This window comes from Leptopilina boulardi, unplaced genomic scaffold, assembly GCF_019393585.1.
Source record: "Leptopilina boulardi isolate dan_hultmark-lab unplaced genomic scaffold, ZJU_Lbou_2.1 LbouV2_208, whole genome shotgun sequence".
Lineage (NCBI taxonomy): Eukaryota > Metazoa > Arthropoda > Insecta > Hymenoptera > Figitidae > Leptopilina > Leptopilina boulardi.
This window is the reverse complement of record NW_026137761.1, coordinates 2,367,951-2,390,140: the sequence shown is the minus strand read 5'-3', so window position 1 is coordinate 2,390,140 and position 22,190 is coordinate 2,367,951. Positions and strand designations below refer to the sequence as shown.

General features: G+C 25.9%; 2 protein-coding genes across 5 annotated transcripts; one reads left to right on the top strand and one right to left on the bottom strand.

Annotated features, from left to right (window-relative positions):
* The first annotated feature begins 314 nt into the window (after positions 1–314).
* On the top strand, positions 315–12,269 carry LOC127278555 (catenin alpha). Of its 2 annotated transcripts, XM_051300320.1 has the most exons (8): positions 315–493; positions 1,222–1,564; positions 4,684–5,413; positions 6,537–6,563; positions 7,154–7,387; positions 7,520–8,122; positions 8,205–8,882; positions 11,891–12,269. In XM_051300320.1, exons 2-8 carry the CDS (start codon positions 1,242–1,244, stop codon positions 12,053–12,055), a joined length of 2,760 nt encoding a protein of 919 aa, XP_051156277.1. In that variant the 5' UTR covers positions 315–493; positions 1,222–1,241; the 3' UTR covers positions 12,056–12,269. The 2 variants fall into 2 exon arrangements, with proteins under 2 accessions (XP_051156277.1, XP_051156278.1); XM_051300321.1 differs by lacking the exon at positions 6,537–6,563.
* Positions 12,270–17,366: 5,097 nt separating this feature from the next.
* On the bottom strand, positions 17,367–21,992 carry LOC127278620 (polyadenylate-binding protein-interacting protein 2B). 3 transcript variants are annotated; one of them, XM_051300419.1, is made up of 4 exons: positions 21,837–21,992; positions 20,176–20,365; positions 19,716–19,904; positions 17,367–18,228 (listed from the first exon to the last, which is right to left on the bottom strand). In XM_051300419.1, the coding sequence occupies exons 2-4, from the start codon at positions 20,344–20,346 to the stop codon at positions 18,133–18,135; spliced, it is 456 nt and encodes a 151-aa protein (XP_051156376.1). In that variant the 5' UTR covers positions 20,347–20,365; positions 21,837–21,992; the 3' UTR covers positions 17,367–18,132. The 3 variants fall into 3 exon arrangements, with proteins under 3 accessions (XP_051156376.1, XP_051156378.1, XP_051156377.1); XM_051300421.1 differs by lacking the exon at positions 21,837–21,992 and adding an exon at positions 21,582–21,700; XM_051300420.1 differs by lacking the exon at positions 21,837–21,992 and adding an exon at positions 21,212–21,402.
* Positions 21,993–22,190: the final 198 nt, after the last annotated feature.

Below are 22,190 nucleotides of genomic sequence, written 5' to 3'. Positions count from 1 at the left end.
ATGGTTTCATCAGATGATAAGCATTTCTATATTTTTCATCCCTTTTGCAAACAGCGGAAACTCTATTATCCACTATTTGAAGTATCAAAGAAAACTAATTTCATTTCAGAAATTAATAAAAAATGATATAAGTCAAATATAGATATTGATTTTTAACAAGTGAGGGACGGTATAAAATGTAATTAATAATGTAATTTTTTACTGTAAATTTATGTATCATTTGAATTATCAAGTTAATTCCCGCCAAAAAAATGAAAACACCTTCCTTAGTGATTTGAAAACGAACCTTAACTTCGGGCGTTTACCGGCATCCCCACTTCTCTCATTATTATCGAAAATGTCCGAAAGAAATAATGACGTAGGATTGTGAATTTACAAAAATTTAACTAAACTTTAGTGTTATTTAATCGTGAAACTCGCGAAAATATCATTATTATTAAAGTGCCAATAGGATTTAAATTCTATAAATAGTATTTCTTCTAGTTTCATGAAGGTAAAGTGTAAATCTGAATATTTTACTCCCTTTTAACAATAGCGACTACTAATTAACACTTTCATGAGAATTGGTATTCTACTTTTGTTTTCTATTCCAATAAAAATTATTCTATTTTATTTTCATCTTGTATTGAATTAATGATTTTTACGGAAGTAAAAAATATTAAGGAACAATAAACTTATTCTTTTATTGTAAGTATTATGAATATTACTCATGCAACAATGACTCATACCAAGAAAATGTCAAACTTGAGCCTATGGTTTGAGATGTTTGTTTTTCCATAAGTTTCGATAACTTAAAAAGATTTTGATTAATATTATTTAAGTATAAATTTTATCGACTAAACAAAAACGGAAATTCCAGATGAATTCCATTTTGTGGATAAACAGGAAAACGAAAATTCAATGCAAGTTTATTCTGATATTGGAATGTGAAAATAAAGTTAAATTTTCAACCTGAAATGAAAATAAGTTGTGGATCTGAATTTTTTTTAAACAAGAATGAAAAAAATTGTTTCAAGTTGACTTTATTTTTAGGTTTGAAATTGAATCAAACTGTAGCATGTCATTCTTTTAGTTTGGTCGATTCATTCCATAACAAAACTTTCGTGAGAATCACCGTTATAAATTATATTTGTCACTAAAGCTACGTTTTCATTTTACGTGCATATAATAATCGAAGGAAAAATTAAATAAAATAAAGTGAACGTAATTTTTAAATTATAGAATTCTGCACTTTAACGCACATGAAAATGTCAGACCAATTTGGACCTATTACCCTGAAATGGGATCCTAAGAATTTGGAAATTCGTACAATGTCCGTGGAGAAGACTTTGGAACCATTGGTACTGCAAGTAACCACATTGGTGAATACAAAAGGCCCAAGCAAAAAGAAGAAAGGAAAATCGAAAAGAGCTAGTGCTCTTGTGGGAACTGTAGAAAAAGCTACTGCAAATTTCATCGAAAAGGGAGAACAAATTGCTTACGAAAATCCTGATATTACCGCTGAAATGTTGAGCGCAGTTGAAGAAGTCAAAAAATCGGGTGATTCAATGAGTATTGCAGCTCGGTATGTTCATTTTTCTTCTACATTAAAAATACAACTTCAATTTTTCTCTGTATTATTTTGTTACATTTCATTTAATATTACTTTGTCGTAGAAAAAATTTCACATTTTTCATAAATATCTTAATAAGAAAAATAGATGTGAAGCTGAATTTCTTTTGCAATTTTAGATCTGACAAAGGGAGAAATTAATGATTTTTCTATTTTTTAAATTATTTAAAAAATCATCTAAAATGCCTGAAATAATAATTTTTTTCTCTTTTTTTCAATTCATATCTATTTTTTATGATTATATGGGAAAATCTCTGGAACTTTTAACTATTATGTCCCTCGCGTATATTTTGTTAATTCCAATGAAATTTTACCTGGTTTTTGTTGGAAAAATCAATACTTGATACGAGCAATCATTTCCAACAGGTTTCACATTAATTTATTAAATAAATAAATAATTATTTAATTTTCAATGCACGATTTTCAACAATTTCTACTTGTCCCTAACCATACTTTGTGGTGCTTTAAACGATAAAACTTTATTATTAAAAAAAATTACCAGTTCTAAGATACGTCATTTTAAAGTTAATTAAACGATGAACACATTTTCGCAAGAAAATTAACATTTTGTAAATTGTAAAAAAAGTTATAAGCTTTTAAAAGTTGTCCCTCACTTTTAACCTTTTTGACTGCAATCCTCTTATTTAGCATTTTTCTTTGATAAGACAATTGGCACACCAAAATAACTTATGAGAAATTAAAGTTCAAGTCATTAGAATTATTTTGAGACATATTAAATTGATGTGCCTCGTGTCTTAAAAAAATTATTGTAATTTTAATAACAGAAAACACGTGTGTACAAAATTTGAAAACGACCGAAATACGAGTGATACTCCACGAAAATCAATGTGAAGTTGACGATTTTCATTTTTTAAATAGAAACTGTCAATATAATTAAAACCTGAAGGTTAAGTTTAAATGTTTATTTTGAGATTTATATACAGACGAAAATGAATCCTTTGAAATTAATTACCAAAAGAGAAAAATTAAGACAGAAACAATTTTGTGTAAAATCTTAGAACCTCCAACATTTCACTTAAAATCACATTCTTTCAGCGAGAAGCAATACAAATTTATTGCTGAATTATTTAAGAAAAAAAAAGGAATTTAATTGATTTTTAATTTTATTTCTATTTTAGAAATGGTATTATGCATATTACAATATGTATTTCAATAATAAATAATTTATGTATATAATTATTTTATTATATTTGTTTTTATATCTACTACGTTATGAGAATTTTATTTTAAATAAATGTTGAAATTATTAACCAAATTTTATCATTTTTAAAAAATTGTAACTTCACAGTAATTTCCTTTCCATTGTTTTTCATTCCAAAATCAACCACCTGTTGAATACTTTTCTGTTTTAGGTTAACAATAATTTGCAATTTTAAATAATTAATAACTTTTTTAAGACAAAAAATTTTATCTGTCCACTTATATAATTTGAAATCTTCGTACTTGAAGTTTATGTTGACAGAGTTTCAATACTGTGCTCGAAAAAAAGAATTTTTTTTTTCCTTTATTGAAAAGTTAAAAGTTCCAGAGATATGCCCATATAAAAGCAAAAATTATTTTTCTATACAAATAATTTGAAAACAATTTCATTATTGGTATTTATTCAAAAAAGTTTAATTTATTGATAACTATTATCATTTTATGATAATTGAATAGAAGAGAGTCGGGTAAGTTCGATCAAAAAAAAGGATAGAGTAAAAAAATTAATTATATTGTTTAAGTATAAAAACTGTTTTATAGTAAGAAGACAACATTGAAAAATAAGGAAAAAAAAATTATTTTGAATTATTTATTAATGAAAACATAATACTTCATCCTTAAAAACAGTGGGATTTTATATTAATTTTTGATTAAGTTATTAATAAAAACGAACTTAGCCACCGTTTTTAAATTCAATGTTAATTAATGTCAATGATTTTTCAATTTTAATTTACAGAAATATGAAAACTTTTAACTTACATGTTGAAATTTCTTGAAATTTTTATGATTAATTGTATGAAGTTTTTTTGACTTTTTTTTAAATACGACTTTTTTTTACTAAATTCCGAATTTTTCGACTTATTTGATAAAATAAAAATGAAAATTAATTAATTTGTTGAATCACAAAAAAATATCTACAACTTTTTTTTAGTATAAAGTATAGCTCTTCCGAAATTCATTCATTTTGAAAATTTCTACATCTAAAAAGTCTTTACCGAATTAATTATTAACAACAATTTTAATAAAATTCCTTAAAAATTCAAGTAAATTTTAAATATTTTTCAGAATTAAAAATAACTCGACCGATGCTCGGACGAACGCTCTATTACCAGTCAAGTAGCAGTGACAGCCTGTGGGTGGCTCACTGCTTCCCGACTACCATTAGAGCGTGCGTCCGAGCGTCGGTCGAGTTATTTGATCGGGACCTTCAATTATTGAATAAAATTCTTTTGAAAATGTCTTAATTAATTCAAATTTATAAAATTTTCAATTCAAAATTATCTGAAATTTAATTAATTCTAAAAATCTGAACTGCTGAAATTCAATTATTTTTTTTAATTTCCATTTAAGATTTTTGTTAATTATTTTTAATAATTTTAATAAAGTTTTTCTTTACTTCAATAATTTAAAGAAATTTTAATATTATAATATTTTAATATTCAATTATTGTCTGAAATTTGAAAAAAAAACCTTTAGCAATTCAATTTTACAAAAATTCCAATTTAAAATTTCTGGAAATTCAATTATTTCCTATGAAATATTCAATTGTTTACATTATTTTTTAAATATAATAAATATTTTAATTATTTTGCAGTTAAAAAATTGTTAATACATGATAAAGTAATTAATTTTTCTTCATTTAATAAATTTAAAATTATTTAAATAAAATAAATTTTGTTTAAACAGGTAAAAAAAATTTATTTGAAATAAATTGTAGGTATTCATTAAAAATTAGAGTCAAATTTGATTGAAAACTAATACAGTTGAGTGAATTATTTTGATTTGAAGTAGACTTATTTAAAAGTACACATCGTGATTTGTCTTAATTAACCTTTCTTTTTTTTGTAACAGTGAATTTTCAGATGATCCTTGCTCATCTCTAAAACGTGGAAATATGATTCGCGCCGCAAGGAGTTTACTCTCATCAGTAACTCGTCTATTAATTTTAGCAGACATGGTTGACGTGCATTTACTTTTGAAATCGTTGCAAGTAGTTGAGGAGGATTTAAAAAAATTACAAAATGCATCATCACAAGGAGAATTGCTCGAAAATATCAAACAATTTGGTAGAAATGCAACAGAATTAATGAATCAAGCCGCAAAACGACAACAGGAATTAAAAGATCCTCAACTTCGTGATGATTTAGCAGCAGCTAGAGCCGTACTCAAGAAACATTCGACGATGTTGCTCACGGCCTCGAAAGTTTATGTCCGACATCCAGAGCTTGCGGCTGCTAAAGCAAATCGAGATTATGTTATGAAACAAGTTTGCGAAGCTGTCAATACTATTAATGATGTTGCTCAAGGGAAAACTTCTAATAATCAGCATCCTTACGATGGACCAGGTGAATTGGCTGCCGCTTTGGATGAGTTTGACGAGAGAATGGTCATGTCACCGCTTGCATATAATGAGGTTCGCACTCGTCCAAGTCTTGAAGAAAGATTAGAAAGTATTATTAGTGGAGCTGCACTCATGGCAGATTCCTCCTGCACTCGAGATGAACGCAGGGAACGCATCGTTGCCGAGTGCAATGCCGTGAGGCAGGCCCTTCAAGATTTGCTCAGCGAATACATGAATAATGTGAGTATCATTCAATTTCACTTTTTATTATTATTATATTAATTCAAAAAATTAATGCAGCAAATTGAAGAATTATTTAACTTCAAAATCTCAAGTTTATGTGCGGATTTTAAATAGTATGATTTATAGACTGATTAAATAGTCAGAAAACTTAATTGATTTTATTTTAAAATTTTTGCTGAAAATCTAAATTAGATTAATTATTATATATAGGTATATTAGACATAAAAACATTAAAAAAAAGAACTGCAATAGTTTTTTAAACATCTGATTTACTGAATTCAAGCTGGAATTTTTCACAAAGAATTATTATTTTATTTTCTTTAATTAAATTCACTGATAATTAAAAATAGCGAATTTTTGTGCCTTTTGTTAATAATGTAATGCATATACAACGACTTTTCTTCCGTTCTAAAATCGACTCGAGGTCATTTATTAATAAAAAAAATACATTTATGATGTTTTAAAAATATTTTCAACAAACGTTTTCTCATTATGTATTTTTTATTTTTATTTATTACTTATCAGCATTAACTTTCGGAAAAAAATATCTTACAAATAAAAACAACTCATATTAATTAAATTTTTTTTATGAAAGTGAGAATTCTGTAAATTTAATATATAATTTTTTCCAGTTTTTATTATAATTTTATAAATGGAGTAAAAACATTTTCAAGTTTTTAATTAAAACTTAATTTTTATTAATTTCTTTAGTTTATTTTTAATTTGTGCATTTTAATTTCTATACAATAAATGTGCATAATACATGAAATTTTTGAAAAACCTGTAAATGTTAAGAGATTTTTTGAATTTCAGTAGCATATTTTTTGTACTATATATAATTTCAATTATTAACACTTTAAAGATTATAAATTTTTTTTTAAATTTGATCTACAAAATTATATTACATATATTTCATATTTAAATATATTATGTCTATTATTCAAATTAATAGAAAAAAATAATTATTATTTTAATTTTACGTAATGTAAATCTTTTTTTAAAACTATAAATGAAAATAAAAATCGACTAAATCGTTAGATGACTCAAAGATCAAATTTGATTGTTATAATATTATTATTTTACATTTATTATCTTGGTTTCTTTTTGTTGACGAGGGCAGTTGCTGATTGCTCGGGGTGGTAAAAGGGTAAATATTGAAAATTTCCCTGAGTGTATTTTAAAAGTTTGTTTTTTTACTGTTTTTCTTTGTAGCATAACAATGAACTATCATAACCCACTAAATTCCTTACTACTCGCTTTTATTGTTAGAAGTTTTAATATTGCTCCTAACTTTAGTCAATATATTTTGTGAATAAAATTACACAATAAGATTTTTTAAATTAATAATAAAAAATAAAAATAGATAATCATCTTTAGCAAATTTATGTGCATATTATTAAATATTAATTCAATGAAAATTTGTTCTCAATCATTTAATTACCCTGTGCATATTTAAAAATTTGTATTTTTAGTTGTAAATATAGTAAGTTTTGCTTATGCTTTACTAATTCTTAAACTTACATTAATTACAGATGTGTTATTTAAAATCTTTGTATCAATTAATTACTTTTTAAAAATATGTTTTATTTAAGTAGGTACCTACTCACTTTTTCTTCATGAAAAATTTTAATGAACTAAAATGAAAACAGAATTTTTCTTTTTTGAAAAACGCTAAAATGTGTCAAAAATATATCTCGATTCTGTATACATGTAATTAAAATAAATTTTTTTCAATAGATGGGAGTGAAAGAACAATCAGAAGGCCTAGAACGTGCGATTGATCACATGTGCAGAAAAACTCGCGATCTCAGAAGACAATTGCGTAAAGCTGTTGTTGATCATGTTTCTGACAGTTTTCTCGAAACAAGTGTACCATTACTTGTTTTAATAGAAGCCGCTCGTAATGGTCGTGATAAAGAAGTGGAGGAATATGCTCTCGTATTTACTGAACATGCAAACAAATTAGTGGAGGTAAAAACAAATTTTAATAACAAAGAAAGCGAATAATTGTAAATATGTAATTTCTGTGAAATTTATCTTTTTTAAAGAAAAAAATGAAAATTTGTATTTATTTCTACTGATAGAAGAAAAAAAATGTTTCAGGTTGCAAATCTGGTTTGTAGCATGTCAGGAAATGAAGATGGAGTGAAGATGGTACGTTATGCAGCTGCTCAAATTGAAAATCTTTGTCCCCAAGTAATAAATGCTGCTCGTGTTTTGGCTGCTCGTCCTCGTTCTAAAGTTGCTCTCGATAATATGGAAGTTTTCCGTCAAGCATGGGAAAATCAAGTTCGAGTTCTCACTGAAGCAGTTGACGATATAACGACAATTGACGATTTTCTTGCCGTCTCTGAGAATCATATTCTTGAAGATGTTAATAAATGCGTTCTGGCACTTCAAGAAGGAGACGCAGACACATTGGACAGAACGGCTGGAGCAATTCGAGGACGTTCGGCTCGTGTTTGTAATGTCGTTCAAGCGGAAATGGACAACTACGAACCATGTATCTACACGAAGAGAGTTCTTGAAGCAGTAAAGGTATTGAGGGAACAAGTCATGCCGAAGTTTGCTCAAAGGGTGGAAATTGCTGTCGATGCTTTGGGCAGCAATCCAGCAAAGGACGTTGATGAAAATGATTTCATCGATGCATCTCGTCTCGTTTACGATGGAGTACGAGAAATTAGACGTGCCGTTTTAATGAATCGGGTAAGATTTAATTAATTTAATTTAATAAGAAATACGAAACTGATAGTTTTGTCCAGATTTAGATGTTTTTATTATTTAACAGGCTGACGAGGATTTGGATCCAGAAGATGTGGAATTGGATGAGCACTATACCCTTGAAACGAGAAGCAAGTCAAGTGCTCAAACCGGTGAACATGGCGTTGATGAATATCCTGAAATCAGTGGTATCACAACAGCACGTGAAGCAATGCGTAAGATGCCAGAGGAAGATAAGCAAAAAATTCTACAACAAGTTGAATTTTTCAGGAGTGAAAAATTGAAATTCGACAAAGAAGTTGCCAAGTGGGATGACGCAGGAAACGATATAATTGTTCTTGCAAAACACATGTGCATGATTATGATGGAAATGACAGATTTCACTCGTGGTCGTGGTCCATTGAAGACTACAATGGACGTTATTAATGCGGCTAAAAAAATTTCCGAGGCCGGTACGAAACTTGATAAATTAACGAGACAAATTGCTGATCAATGTCCTGAGAGTTCAACGAAAAAAGATTTACTTGCTTATTTACAACGCATTGCCCTCTATTGCCATCAAATGAACATTACAAGTAAAGTAAAGGCCGACGTTCAAAATATTAGTGGGGAATTGATCGTTTCCGGCTTGGATAGTGCCACATCATTAATTCAAGCAGCTAAAAATTTAATGAACGCTGTCGTTCTCACGGTTAAGGCGTCTTATGTCGCATCAACCAAGTATCCAAGACAATCGACTGTAACGGTAAGTGAACATTTCTTTTCTTTAGCAAAATATTTGGGAAATTGGTAAGTGAAAGAAGAGGAAATTATAGAAAGTCAAATTTTCATTTATTTATTTTGTATTTTTTAATGAAAAACTGGGATTCTTTCATTTTGTTGTTATCTATCGTTTGCTCTAATTTTGTTAATCTTGTTGATTAAACAAAAACATGCAGGTTGAAAGGTTTATGGACATTATTGATTAATAAGAGGCGACGCCACTTCTGCAACTTTTAAATCATGTGTAAATTAATTTTTGTTTAAATAACTTGATGTCTCTGACCCAGAAGTGGACTTAAAAATTTTTATCCTTCGATACTCATACTCAAACCTTAAATTCACGTTTTATATTTTTTTTGTATTTACAAATTATCTCCTAATTCCTTACACCATACTCTCGCTATCTCCTAATCATGTACAGTATTTAAAGAAGTCCAATATATTTATTATAATTTTCAAAATTTCCAAATTTCACCTTTGCTTTTAATTCATGTTCTCTTTTTCTTCACTTACAAAAATTCTAGTTCCTTTTCTATATTTCCCCTCCTGTTTTAATTGTTTATGACTAAAGTGAATTGAGATTAATTATTACAATTTATATATTTATTTAATTTTACATTTTTATTTATTTCAAAGAGAAGTATAAATAATTAGAAAAGCAAAATTTTGTTTAATATCTCAATAATGGTGTTACCCTTTCGAAAAAAGGGGATTTAAGTGAAAACGAATATTTTACTTAGAAACTAATCTTTGTAGACAGTTGAGGATAATGGATGTGAAAGAAAATGGGGACAATCGGTTCTGATCTTCTTACCCGTATCCCACAGCCTATCTATTCTCTACTCCGTTTCATCGGTATTTTTCTGACCGCAAAAATATTAGAGCTGCATTAATTATTATTAAAAGTAGTGATTTATCTAGTTATAACATCCAAATTTTCTTTTATCCAAAGAAATTTATCATTTTCGTTATGCTTCTTCCCCTTGGTTATTCACCTTTAAACACAAACAGTATTTTTTTGCGTTGGCGTCAGTGAAATGTAGTTTGTTTCTTTTAATTGTAGGCAAAATATTCTGATTTCATCAAGAATTTTTAAATTAGATGTTATTCATTACTTTAGGGAAAGTAATTAGACTGCACTTACTCACAAAAATAGTTTCAATCATTTGGCTAGTTTGAAGTTTTGAAAAGTAAAATATAACAATATTTTTTGTGTATCTGAAAAAAAACGGTTCATTTTATCAATTTTTTTTAAGTAGGTATGTGTTAATTTAATGCTTATTGAAAATTGACAAAACGAATAATTTTTATGCAGGCGTTTAAAAATAGACAGTACGTTTCTTTACACTTTTTTCCAAGTGTGATTGTTAAATTTTTTACTTAAGAATTAATTTCTAATACAAGCTGGCCAATTGATTCGTAAACTATTGTTTCACAAAATAAGGATGCTTTTAAAATAGTTATAACACGACAGATTTTGTCAAAAGTGAAAATTGTAAATTGTTTTTATTTAAAGCAAAATACATTTATTTTTTATTAATTACTATTCATTAATTGCTTTTTCTAATAAAAGATGATTTGTTCATCACAAAAATGATAAACAATAAAAAGGAATTATTAACGTATTATTAACGTTGTTCACTTCACGTAGAATGGCCCATAGCGATGTTTTTTCTATTTAACATTTTTTGAAAACTTCTCTCTATATTCCAAACTTTTTAGATATCACTGAAATATGCTAATTTGTTTTAAAAATGAAAATGTTTAATTCTAAACGAGTGATGTGTTTTACTTTTTTGAAAATTTAAAATATAGAAGATGAACCAGAAAAGTTTTTCTCAACAAAATGAGTTATTATAATTAATTATAAAATATTAATAAAAATTTGATATATGAAAAAATGAGTTTTTAACCATTCTAAAATAAAACTTTGCTAAGCACATAAATTTGCTTCTTTTTATTAGAATGCTATCATTATGAAAATTTTAAAAGTAAAATGATAAATTTATGTTGCTCATAATAAATCCAATTTACAGAATTATTTTTTGAGATATTGTTGCGTGAAACAACTATTTTAAACCATAAATGTGACTCAATGAAAAAAAAATATTGAAATATTTTTATCTATACTATACATACGTATGCAAAATTATTATATTGAAGTAAGTTTAATAATTTCGTGTTCTATAGAAAGAAAAATGATTTATTTTCATAAATTTAAAATACTTGTCAAATTTCGAATTGGTTGTTGTAAATTTCAACTTATTTCATAATTTTCAATTTTAATTTAAACTTTTTTAATTTTAATACAATAATTTTTAAATTATCAATAATAAACTTCTCTTTTGATTGTGTGAGCCACATTTATATGTAGAAATTAATATTGAATTAACTCAATTTGCTAATATAAGTTTTTTTTATTCCCGTTAACAAACCATATTGGACTTTTCAGTATGTAAGTACTAAACTAGATTTGACATTTTGTTATAAATAACTGTTTAATTATTGTCATTATTTATTATGGCCTTTTTAATTATAAGCGAATTAAATATAGACATAGAATTGCTAAAAGTAAAAATCTACATATATAGGTTTTTAAAATTTTCCGTATAAAATTTATGAATAAAATATTTATATCTAAAATGAAATAACAACGGATATTTAAAAAGAAAGAATTACATTTTTTCTAATATAAATAAAAAATGTATGTATTTAACCATTCTTTTCTAAGAATTTCAGAGAACCTTTCGATCACCCTTAAATAAAATAGTGATAATTAATTTTTTTAACTGTAATCTGTAGAGAAATTTTAATATTTGTTAAATTCTGCCACGTTCTGTTACATGAATATATAAATTAGTTTTTCTTTACAAATAATCACCCCTATAAGTTGATATAGTTTTTGAATGACTCCTAATTTGATATTTAATTTTATTTAATCAGGCTCAATATTAAAGGTGACGAAATTTAAAAAAATAATTTATTTTTCAGTCTCCAATCGTAGTTTGGAAAATGAAAGCACCCGAGAAGAAACCTTTAGTTCGACCTGAACGTCCTGAGGAAGTGAGAGCAAAAGTTCGTAAAGGTTCACAGAAAAAGGTTCAAAACCCAATTCATGCTCTTTCTGAATTCCAGAGTCCAACAGAAAGCGTATAAAAATTTACAAGTAAAAAAAGAACAAAAACTTGCTGAAAGTTTACGCAATCTTAAATCCAAATACAAGGTAACATATCGTTTTATGTTTTAAAAATACCTAAGATAATATGTACGTCTTTATTAAGTTTTTTAAAGATGTTTTCCATATGGCAGTAAAGATTAAAATAAAATGCAAGTATTGTGAGGAAATAAAAGAATAAGTATTCAAATTTTACTTTTTAGTTTCTATATATATAAACATTTTTGTTAGTTTTTTATTTTTCTTTTTTTTTGAAAAAGAGAAAATTTCTGATATGTTTTTAAAAAATATTATTATTACCTATATGACTTTCCAAAATGAAATGTTTTACAATTTTTGTAACAATTTTACAAATTTCAATTATATACACAGACTGATGTTTTTTTACAATTGTTAGTTTATCAGTCCTAGAAATAATTATTATGAATCTATCCAATGGTAAGTTTTTGCAGTAAAACTAAATTAAATTAAAATATTAATTTAATTTGAGTTTGCGAGAAATTAAAATTTTATTCAATTTTAAAACTTATCTTTTTTTTAACAAAAATATGCTTAAACGTTTAAAAATATTCAATTAAAATTATCGATTAAAAGATATGATTTTTGTTTCTTAATACCTGCATTCTATATTAATCTTAAACTCATTTCATTTCTCTATTTACTATTTTTTCAACAAAGAATGATTTTTTCAAATGAATTTATTATGGAATGATTTATTTGAGGATTTTTTCTCTTGAATGTTTTTAATAATTGAAATCATGATCAGCATAATATCGAAAAAGGTTTTTTCAATTAACTCGCAAGCTTAAATTTTTAATTATCTTTTTGTTTTTATTTAAATAAACATTTGAATTATTTTTTTTACTGAAACTTTCATCAAGTTGTACAGAATCATAGTTAAATGCATATAAACTTATGTTACTTTAAAAAAATGGTTAAATAGATTTAATTAACTATTTTCAATTCAATAATTGATTAATCGTATTTACAATTTTATGGGAATCTTACTTTTATCAAATAACATTTTACTAATAAAACAAATTGTATGCAATAGTATATTTCAGTTAGTTTACATATAGTCATAATTTTTTAGAATTTTAAAGTAGTATTGGAGTTTGTCAGCAGTAAAAAAAGCATTAAAAGACAATTTTTTTCTCGTTAAGAACTTTATTTTCAGGAATAAAACTTCTTACATTTTACTTTTTATATTTTAATTTAAAATTTAAAAAATTAAAAAAACAGATTGTGACCTAAAATTTTAAGAGATAATTTAAAATACAAAAATAAAAGAATGGATTTTTTTCATCACAAACTGTAATACTACCTTCAGTTAATTACTACTGTATAATGAAAACATTCATGACTAATAATATTTAAAAATTTTTATTTATTCTATATTTCTTTAATTTTTGAAAAAAAGAATAATTTTTCTCTTTAGTGGGCAGTATTAAACTTTGTATGAGACTAATTGATTGAGTACTTAATGCGGTTGTATATAATTGAAACTATTTTTTATATTTATTTTTTAAGATTTTTTACAAAATAATTGTCGAAATGAAAGTTGAACAGCTAATAAAATTTATTTTTAAATAAAAATAATTTAAAAATTAATTTTTATATCTAATTGGGAAATAATTTTGTCAACTTTTATAAGTACGTAGTAAAATTTACACTAAAACTCTATTTGTATATACATATTCATCAGGTTTGGAAAAAGTATAATGAAATGAAAAAATTGTATGAAAAATACGTAATTTGATGTGTAAGTGATTAGGTTTCAGTTTATCAATTTTTTTATTATCAGAAATTTTCTCAATAAGAAAAGTCAAAAACTCTAAATTAATAATAAATTAATTTAAAGAAATTTTACTAGTTTAAATGAATTAATTTGAAAATGTTTTTTACTTTATATCATTTATTTACCGAAGTAATTGTTTTGGACTTTTCTCTTTTCATTGTAATAACACATTTTTATCATTGTTGTAATGAACTACAACTTTTTTTTAGAATTAGATATGTATTTATATCGTTTAACAATTTATAAAAATTTAACTTCATATAAGATATATCCAAATTAAGTTATTAATATTTTATTGTAGTAAAGAAAACAAAGTATTACTATATCTTCTTTTTTTTATATATATTATATTATAAAGTAATGATTTTAATAAATGATTGTAAACATTTTTAAACAAATCGATATACATACAATAATTAATTATGTAGTATAGAATTTTTGCTTTTATACGCATTTTGTTGCGAAATTAAGAGCATCACAGTATTTTCTGATGCATTTAAATTATTTGACGAATTTTTATACTTGAAATACTGTAATGTTGCAATTTATTACATATATTATTAAATCGACTGTATACAACGTTGTACACGTATTCACCTGGGTTAATAAAGTTTATAAAAACATACCATTTCTATGAAAACTTTGTCTTTTTAAATGTTTTAATTTATTTAATAAGTGATTTGAGAACAAAAAATATAAAAAATTTCATAAATCAGTTGCATAAAAAAGGATTGGAAAATTCTGTAACATGTTTCATTAAATTTAGTACAATAGATTTAAGTCAACAATTATGTTTTTCCAATACCTAGTTAACAAAAATACAAATTAAAAATAAAATAAAAATTCATTTCCCTCAACAAGGTTGTTATAAAAAAATGATTTTTAATTTGCATGACTTTTCCAGACTATTTGTAAAAAATCCCAGATTTGAATATAAAATTGTTTTGATAAATTTTCAGCCTCTTTCAACGAAAAATAAAGAATATATTAATTAAATTACCAACGATACATTAAGTTTGTTATTAATTAATAAATTTACAATTCACAAAATATTCCATGTTATTTCGAAATTTTCATTTTCAGGTTGTCTGATGAAGTAGATAAAAACAGATTTTTTCTCCTTGTTTCCTTAATATGTATGATTTTCTGCCTGACAATAAACTTTGTTATTTGTAGTCCTATATTATTTACGTAAACTTACGAAACGGATGGAAATTCAGGAATTGAATGGAATTGATTTTTTTTAATTCCATTTTATTCCACGCTTGTTGCCGGGTATTAAAATTTCATTTCAGTCCTTCAGATTTTTGTTATTTATGTTAAATAGAAGCAGATTGTTAATTGAAAATAATTTTTTTAATATAAATTTATTAAATAATAGTCCAAAGTATAAATATATGTCGTGCTAGTGCTCCTGGTCCCTGTAATAAATTTTTTTTAAATTTCATCTTATTCAATTATTGAAACTAGTCATTTGAGGATTTTTTTCGCTGATTACGAATTTTAAGTTAGTTTTCTAATATTCAATATGGTGGATTCAATATGTCGGACGATTTTGTAAAGGCCAACGCACAATAGCTTCGTGAAGATCCTTCTCGAACGAGGTGCATTATGAGATAGAAAAGGACACGAATATATCTCTATCCTTTTATAACTCATGGTTTCTTATATATTTCTTTCTTTTTTCAAAAACTTACAAAAAAACAAAATTATCTCAAAAAATAATCTATTAAATTTTTTACTTTAAATCCGTATTTAAAATAAAAAATTTAATAGATTAAAGACTTAAGATTTTTCTTAATCAAATACAGAAAATTAATATTTAAGAACCTATTTCATAAAATTCCTTGAAATTTCAAGGGGTTTTACATGACTGAAAAAAAATTCCATGAATCCAACAGAACTAAAAGATTGTGCTAATTTTTAACATGATATGAAATATTCAATATGTTGATAATAGATAAAGGTAAGTAAACAAATAACTCATTTTTATGTCACATACATATGTATTACACTTTTATTCTACATGATAAATGCTATATGTATAAAGAAAAAAGTCGAAGGGAAAAATTACAAATGCTGGAATTGATTATTAATCTTAAACTGCGGAACATTGCAAAATTCGTGGAGCGACATGATTAATTATTATTATTAGAAGCCAAGTTTTCAAATTTCAAGCCCATCGAAGAATGAAATATCAGCAGATTTCCTCCTGCTATTTTTGTTTCGTTTTTTTCAAGCTTATGTATATATGTATGTATTTTTTTCTTTAATAAAACGCACAAATATATGACTGTCAAAATTATTAGAAATAACAGAACATTTTTTTTTGTATTGTTCGAATATAAAAAAGTTTGAAATTATTGTAACTTGGAGACTTGAAAACAGAACAGAAAATAATAAAAAAAAACCATCTCTTGGACGACATGAAGACAGGGCAAGTGTTTTGTGTGACGATTTTTGGTATTACAAAAAAGCATCCGATTGTAGATCCATTGCCAAAACTAAAATCTAACAATAATTTAAAACCAATACCCGAAAGTATGTTTAATATTAACAAGTTATATTAGAGTAAAAGGAAAAAAAATTGTCAAATATAGTCAAAAGTATGATACATTTTCACACCGAAAACTGTTTTACAATACATTTTTTTTAGCTTGAAAGATATATTTATATATTTTTTTGTGATGTTAGTAGAATATTTTCCATAGTCATCTGCATCTCCTTCAATCTACAAGGGGATGTAGAAATACCTTTTTTTATATTACAGATTTGAGTCATGCTCATCTACCCGAAAACGAAACAAAGCAAAATAGTTATAACAGGATTTGATACATATCGGACAATCGCGAAATTTTTAACATGATTAAGTGTCACCTGCTGCAAGTATGTAACCTCAACTTCCACATACAATATCTGTTTTCTCTTTTCATTAGATTATAGTATCATTTACATACTCACTGTAGGATATGATTTAAACACATTTGGTGCCTATTAATTAATCATCGCAAATTGCGATCACAGAATGTAGGCTCTTTTTAAACGTAAAATATAATTTATAATAAAATATTTACCTACAATTATAACATATAATATTGGTGAAGAAAAACAAGTTGATCTTTATACACTCAATTATTCGACACTGATTGTGTTTCTATCATTACCTACGTCTTGAATCGCAAAGCTTTCTTTTTTTTTGCATATTCTTCTTTTCTATATTTCCCTCGACAAGTGAAGAAGGCAACTGAAAGATGACGGAAGACTATGAATGAGACTCAATATTTTAAAACGCAATGCAAAAGTAGAGAAATGCACCTTCCTTAAGTGAGTATTGTACAAAAAAAAATAAGTAAAAAAACTTACCAGTAAATCCAAAAATAATATACGCTGCGATTCAAGAGGTTTTAAAGTACACACATCATTTATTCTATTTCACGACATGATAATATTCTGTTGTAAGAACCTATGACCTATGCGAAATTTCCTCATTAAGATTTCTTTTTTTTTTTTTTATAGAAACTATTCTACAATGTAAGTAAGCGATGAAGTGACTCAATAAATATTCAAAGAGCCACTGAGAGAGTCCCTCACAGCCTGAGTTAGACTTTCGTTTGAGATCTTTTAAGTCTATTTAAAACAATAGGCAAATCAGAACCCAGAATCCACATTCGAACAATTCCAATTTACATGTTTGATATATGAAAAATTACTAAGATTCGTTTAACTTAAAATATACCAATTATCAAAATTTTGTCAATTGTAATATTGTATTTGAATTTTTTTTTCAAGTAGGAGAGAAACTTAAAAATATATTGACTCTTAACATAAGTTCGTATTTAATTAGATTATTCTAAAATATTATGCATAGTTGAAGGAAATTAAAACGAACTGATTGGACCGTTACGTCAGATTTGGAAAAGTTAATGCTAGAGAAAAATATTAAATTTCATATTTGCACTCTTTATGATTAAGTTAACCGTCTTGTTTATCTTTGTACAAAAAAATGCATATGGTTTTTCGTAAACCAATTAAGTTAAATATTAAAGTTTTTCAAAATCATATGCTACCAGATGTTAACCATTTCACTTAAATTATATAGATTCTGCACACTTTCATTTGTACGCACATCATGTTGGCATGTAAAAATCTAGTAAGATAATAAGATTCAGTTAAAATAAACGTTTAACTGTGCTTCAGGGATTCCGGACATTTCTGCAGCCCATATTATTTTTGCTGTAATCAGACATTAGAGGGCCTCCTCTACGACGACTTGGCATTAACCTCAGGTGTCGAACTCGTTGATACGGTTGTCTTAAACGACGGCACAAATTCTGCTGCGTCAGGATTTAACGTACTCTATAACAAATTACAATTTCCAATGAACAATCTTTTCATTTCTACAAAATTTTAATTATTCGACAACAATAAGTATTCACAGCAATTTCATGTCATTCTTTTAAAAATAAAGTTTGCGAGGAAATGCATTTTAGGATATGTTTATAATTTTAACTAATTAAAGAGCCGAATAATATTAAAAAGGATATCCAAAATCAATGCAACGAACAACGAAGTAGTTTCTCCTGCAATTTACTTTCGCCACTGTATTCAGAAGGGTTGATCGTCACACTTTTTAACCTCAAAACTTGTAGTTTCAGAGAAGGCGTTAGAGAAAAAATATAGTAATAAACATAATAAAATTGTTTTTACACTACTGTCGGAAATTGTGCGACCTCAGATTTTTCGATGGCTATAAAACGGTTTAAATTTGCAAAAATATTAAAACTAAATTTTTTTCCTTTTTATTTTCTAAAAGCTAATAAAATTCTGAAAGAAATGACACCTTGACAAAAAGAATATGTTAATTTTTCAATTAGATATCTAAGAAAAACACAATTTTCAATGTTTTACTATTTTTTTTATTTATCTGGCAAAAAGTAATATTTTCAACGTATTTTGTTATAAAATTCAAATTATTTAAAACAATTTATGTCCAACTTTCACAGTTGGCATACGCTAAGGATGAATGTGGACATAAATTGTATTAAATAATTTGAATTGTATAACAAAATACCATTCCAATGAGCCCAAGAACGTTGATAACTATTAATTTTTGCCAGAGAAATAGAAAAAATAGTAAAAACATTGAAAATTGGGTTTTTCTTATATATATATAATAGAAAAATTAACATATTCTCTTTGTCAAGATGTCATTTCTTTCATAATTTTATTAGCTTTTAGAAAATAAAGAGAAAAAAAATTTTAGTTTTAATATTTTTAAAGATTTAAACCGTTTTATAGTAATCGAAAAAGCAGTTGTCGCACAATTTCCGACGGTAGTGTATTTTGAGCTGAATATTTTTTAAATAATTTATTTTCAAAATTGTTGTTGTTTCCTTTTCTGTATAAAAATGTTTAAAGGTTTTTATACCTGATATATTTTAAAACTGCATGAAGTTGGCATGAAATTATTGTGATCACTTACATTGAAATTGTTCAAAAGTTAAGACAAACCAATCTCAAAAGTTAAGGCTTCATAGAAGCCTAAAAAAATTATGAAAACAAAACTACGTATTAACCTTATTTTGTTTTCATTCAAGTTGTTAAAATCAGTTTTTAAAAATGAATCCTAAAATAATTTTAATGAAAAATGTACAATTATCTTGTCAATGTTCTCACATCAAGTTATTGAATTCAAGAAGCAATACTCTATTAAAATTTGAAATTGAAAAAGAACTGAATAAATTTTATTTTAACGTTTAAAATTTGAAAAAATCAACTAAATATTAATGTTTGAGATATCTTAGAAATTTGGAAAAATATGATAAACAAAAGTTTAAAATTACTCGTTTCGCAAGGTCGTCATGAACTCTAAGACTGCTCAGTTGTTGACTTAATTCGGCCCCGTTGTTTTCAAGAGTGCTAGTAGCAGTCGACCAAGCTGCAGAATTTAAATTTCTCTGTTGCCTTTCTTCTTCTAACATAGCTTCTAAGCACTCTTCCATGAGTTCTTCCTCTTCAAGTTGTTGAAGAACCTATGAGTTGAAATTTTCCAAAATTACAATTTTTCCCGTAAAAAATCAAATCAAAAAATTGTAATTCATTCTGCTCGTTTTTATTTTCTATCTCAAGGAAACCTAAATTTTCTTTTTATTATAATTTCGCGTGAAAACAAATAAGATAAAATAAAAAAATGTACATTTCATTCGTACTGACTGTCTATAATTATTAAAAATAAATGAAATTTAAATGAAATAAGAAATGGGAGAAAAGAAATTTTTTTAAATGAAAACATAAGTATTTTACTTGTTTATCGAATTCTTCTTCATTTTCCATCCACATGTACTCCGAAAAATCTCCATCACCTCCTGCTTGAACGTCAGCTTCTGCTTCTACATTATCCAGGTAAGATATTACGCCATTATCATGGCCATAAAATCCGTTACCGGATCCACTATTTGGTATCTTCATTATCATACCAGCTTCCTAATCAACGCTAAAAATAATTTTATTAAATTTTTTTAGATCCCTTTACAAATATTTACTTATATTAATTCTTACATTTGGGGACATTTGAAATTGAGACTGTTATTAATAAAACAAAAAATACTTTTAATGTAAATATTTGTACATAAAAATTCTTTATCATCTTTTCATATCTAATCAAAAGAAGCTTTCGATATGAAACACAGATAATAAAATGAAGAAGCCTTTCTTTTGCATAAAATATCCTTATAGGAAAATAAAACATTACAAAGAAAATTTTAGTAAATAAAAAAAATCTGGTATAATATTCATGTATAACATTTTTTTGCAAATCATAAAATATTCGTTAAGTGGTTAAAACCAACAAACATAAGTAAATGTAAAATTAAAGTACAATGTACAAGTGTCACATAAATCAAAACAATAAACATATACAGTATTACATTTCAGTATTTAAATTCTCTGACACACGAAAAGTAAACTTAACACTGTTTACAAGTTTGCACATCCCCACTCATTCAAATTATACCCCACTTTCAAATCAAAGAAATCGGTAATAAAGCTTGATCTAATTATGGACTATGTATAAGATAATACAACAAATATGTCTAAAAAAACTTTTTTCTTAATGTATAATTAATGTAATCTGTATTTAGTTTATTCCAATAATTTTAAGTCATTTTTTTTTATTATATTTTCTCTACACGTAAATAAAACGATATTCTTGCTCCGAAGCAGTTCTACGAGCACAAAAGAATAATTTTTGCAAAGGTCAAAATTCATTAATGTTAATGTTTTCCCGAAAGAAGAAAATTATTATTTAAAAATAAAAACTATTATATACACATATATATACCACAATGGGCTGCAAATTTGTTGAAAAAGAGGAAAAATATTTGAATTCACGATATTAGAAACTTTCCTTCCAAAAAAGGATCCGATTAATTATCTTTTATGCGTCGTTTCTGACGACCTAGAAATTAAACTGAATAGGCGATCAGAAAATAATTTGTAAAGCACCACAACAGACGAGGCGAGACTGAAGGCTTTGAAAGGTTGCTGACCAAATAAAACCTTGGAACTTCTCAAATTGCCTTGAAACGATCAACCAATAAATACTTGAATCGTCTCGTCATAAATTTTGTACATATGGGAGTTGCACGATTTGCCTTTTGATATTTTACTTTTTTTTTTTTTTTAAATCACTTAGGAAGAGCAAAATTTACCTTGAATTTTGAGCCGGAATAAAGAAAATAACTGAAAATTTTGCTTCTTTAAGTTCACCGATTCATATGAATCGAAGAAAGTAGAACGAAACTAAATGACAGATCACACAAGAGGCGACCATTTTTTTCTCTATCTCGCTCGCGATATCACCGAGAATATTTTTGTTAATCGAAATTCACACTGTACTTCATAAAATAAAAAGAATTTATTATATCATCAAGTTAAAATGTAGATTTACTGTAATAAATACATACCTTATTGCAGATTTTATAAGATGATTCGCTCACAAAGTTCGATTTACGCAGTTGTAACAAGTAAAAATATGTCGCACAAAACACAAATTAATTCTCAGCGTTTTCATATAGTGCTGCCATCTGTCATTCTTTTCCTCAGAAAGAATTATTAATCATTTTTTATATATATATTTTTTTTTATTTTACATATTTATTTTTAACACACTAGAACAGCTCTTTAAATATTCCATTAATAATCAACAAAAAATATTAATTAATCTAATCGTATACATGTAAAGGTTATAATTTTGTTAACTCTATAACAGTTATATTAAATATTTCAATATATAAATATTATTTGAAAATTATTATATT

Excerpts from the sequence above, each read along its gene's own strand:
- LOC127278620 (XM_051300419.1), bottom strand. The coding sequence starts at position 20,346 with ATGATAATGAAGATACCAAATAGTGGATCCGGTAACGGATTTTATGGC. Across the intron at positions 19,905-20,175 it reads AAGAAGAATTCGATAAACAA|GTTCTTCAACAACTTGAAGA; the intron begins GTAAAATACTTA and ends TTCAACTCATAG. Across the intron at positions 18,229-19,715 it reads ATGACGACCTTGCGAAACGA|AGTACGTTAAATCCTGACGC; the intron begins GTAATTTTAAAC and ends AATTTGTTATAG.
- LOC127278555 (XM_051300320.1), top strand. The coding sequence starts at position 1,242 with ATGAAAATGTCAGACCAATTTGGACCTATTACCCTGAAATGGGATCCT. Across the intron at positions 1,565-4,683 it reads TCAATGAGTATTGCAGCTCG|TGAATTTTCAGATGATCCTT; the intron begins GTATGTTCATTT and ends TTTTTGTAACAG. Across the intron at positions 7,388-7,519 it reads ATGCAAACAAATTAGTGGAG|GTTGCAAATCTGGTTTGTAG; the intron begins GTAAAAACAAAT and ends AAAATGTTTCAG.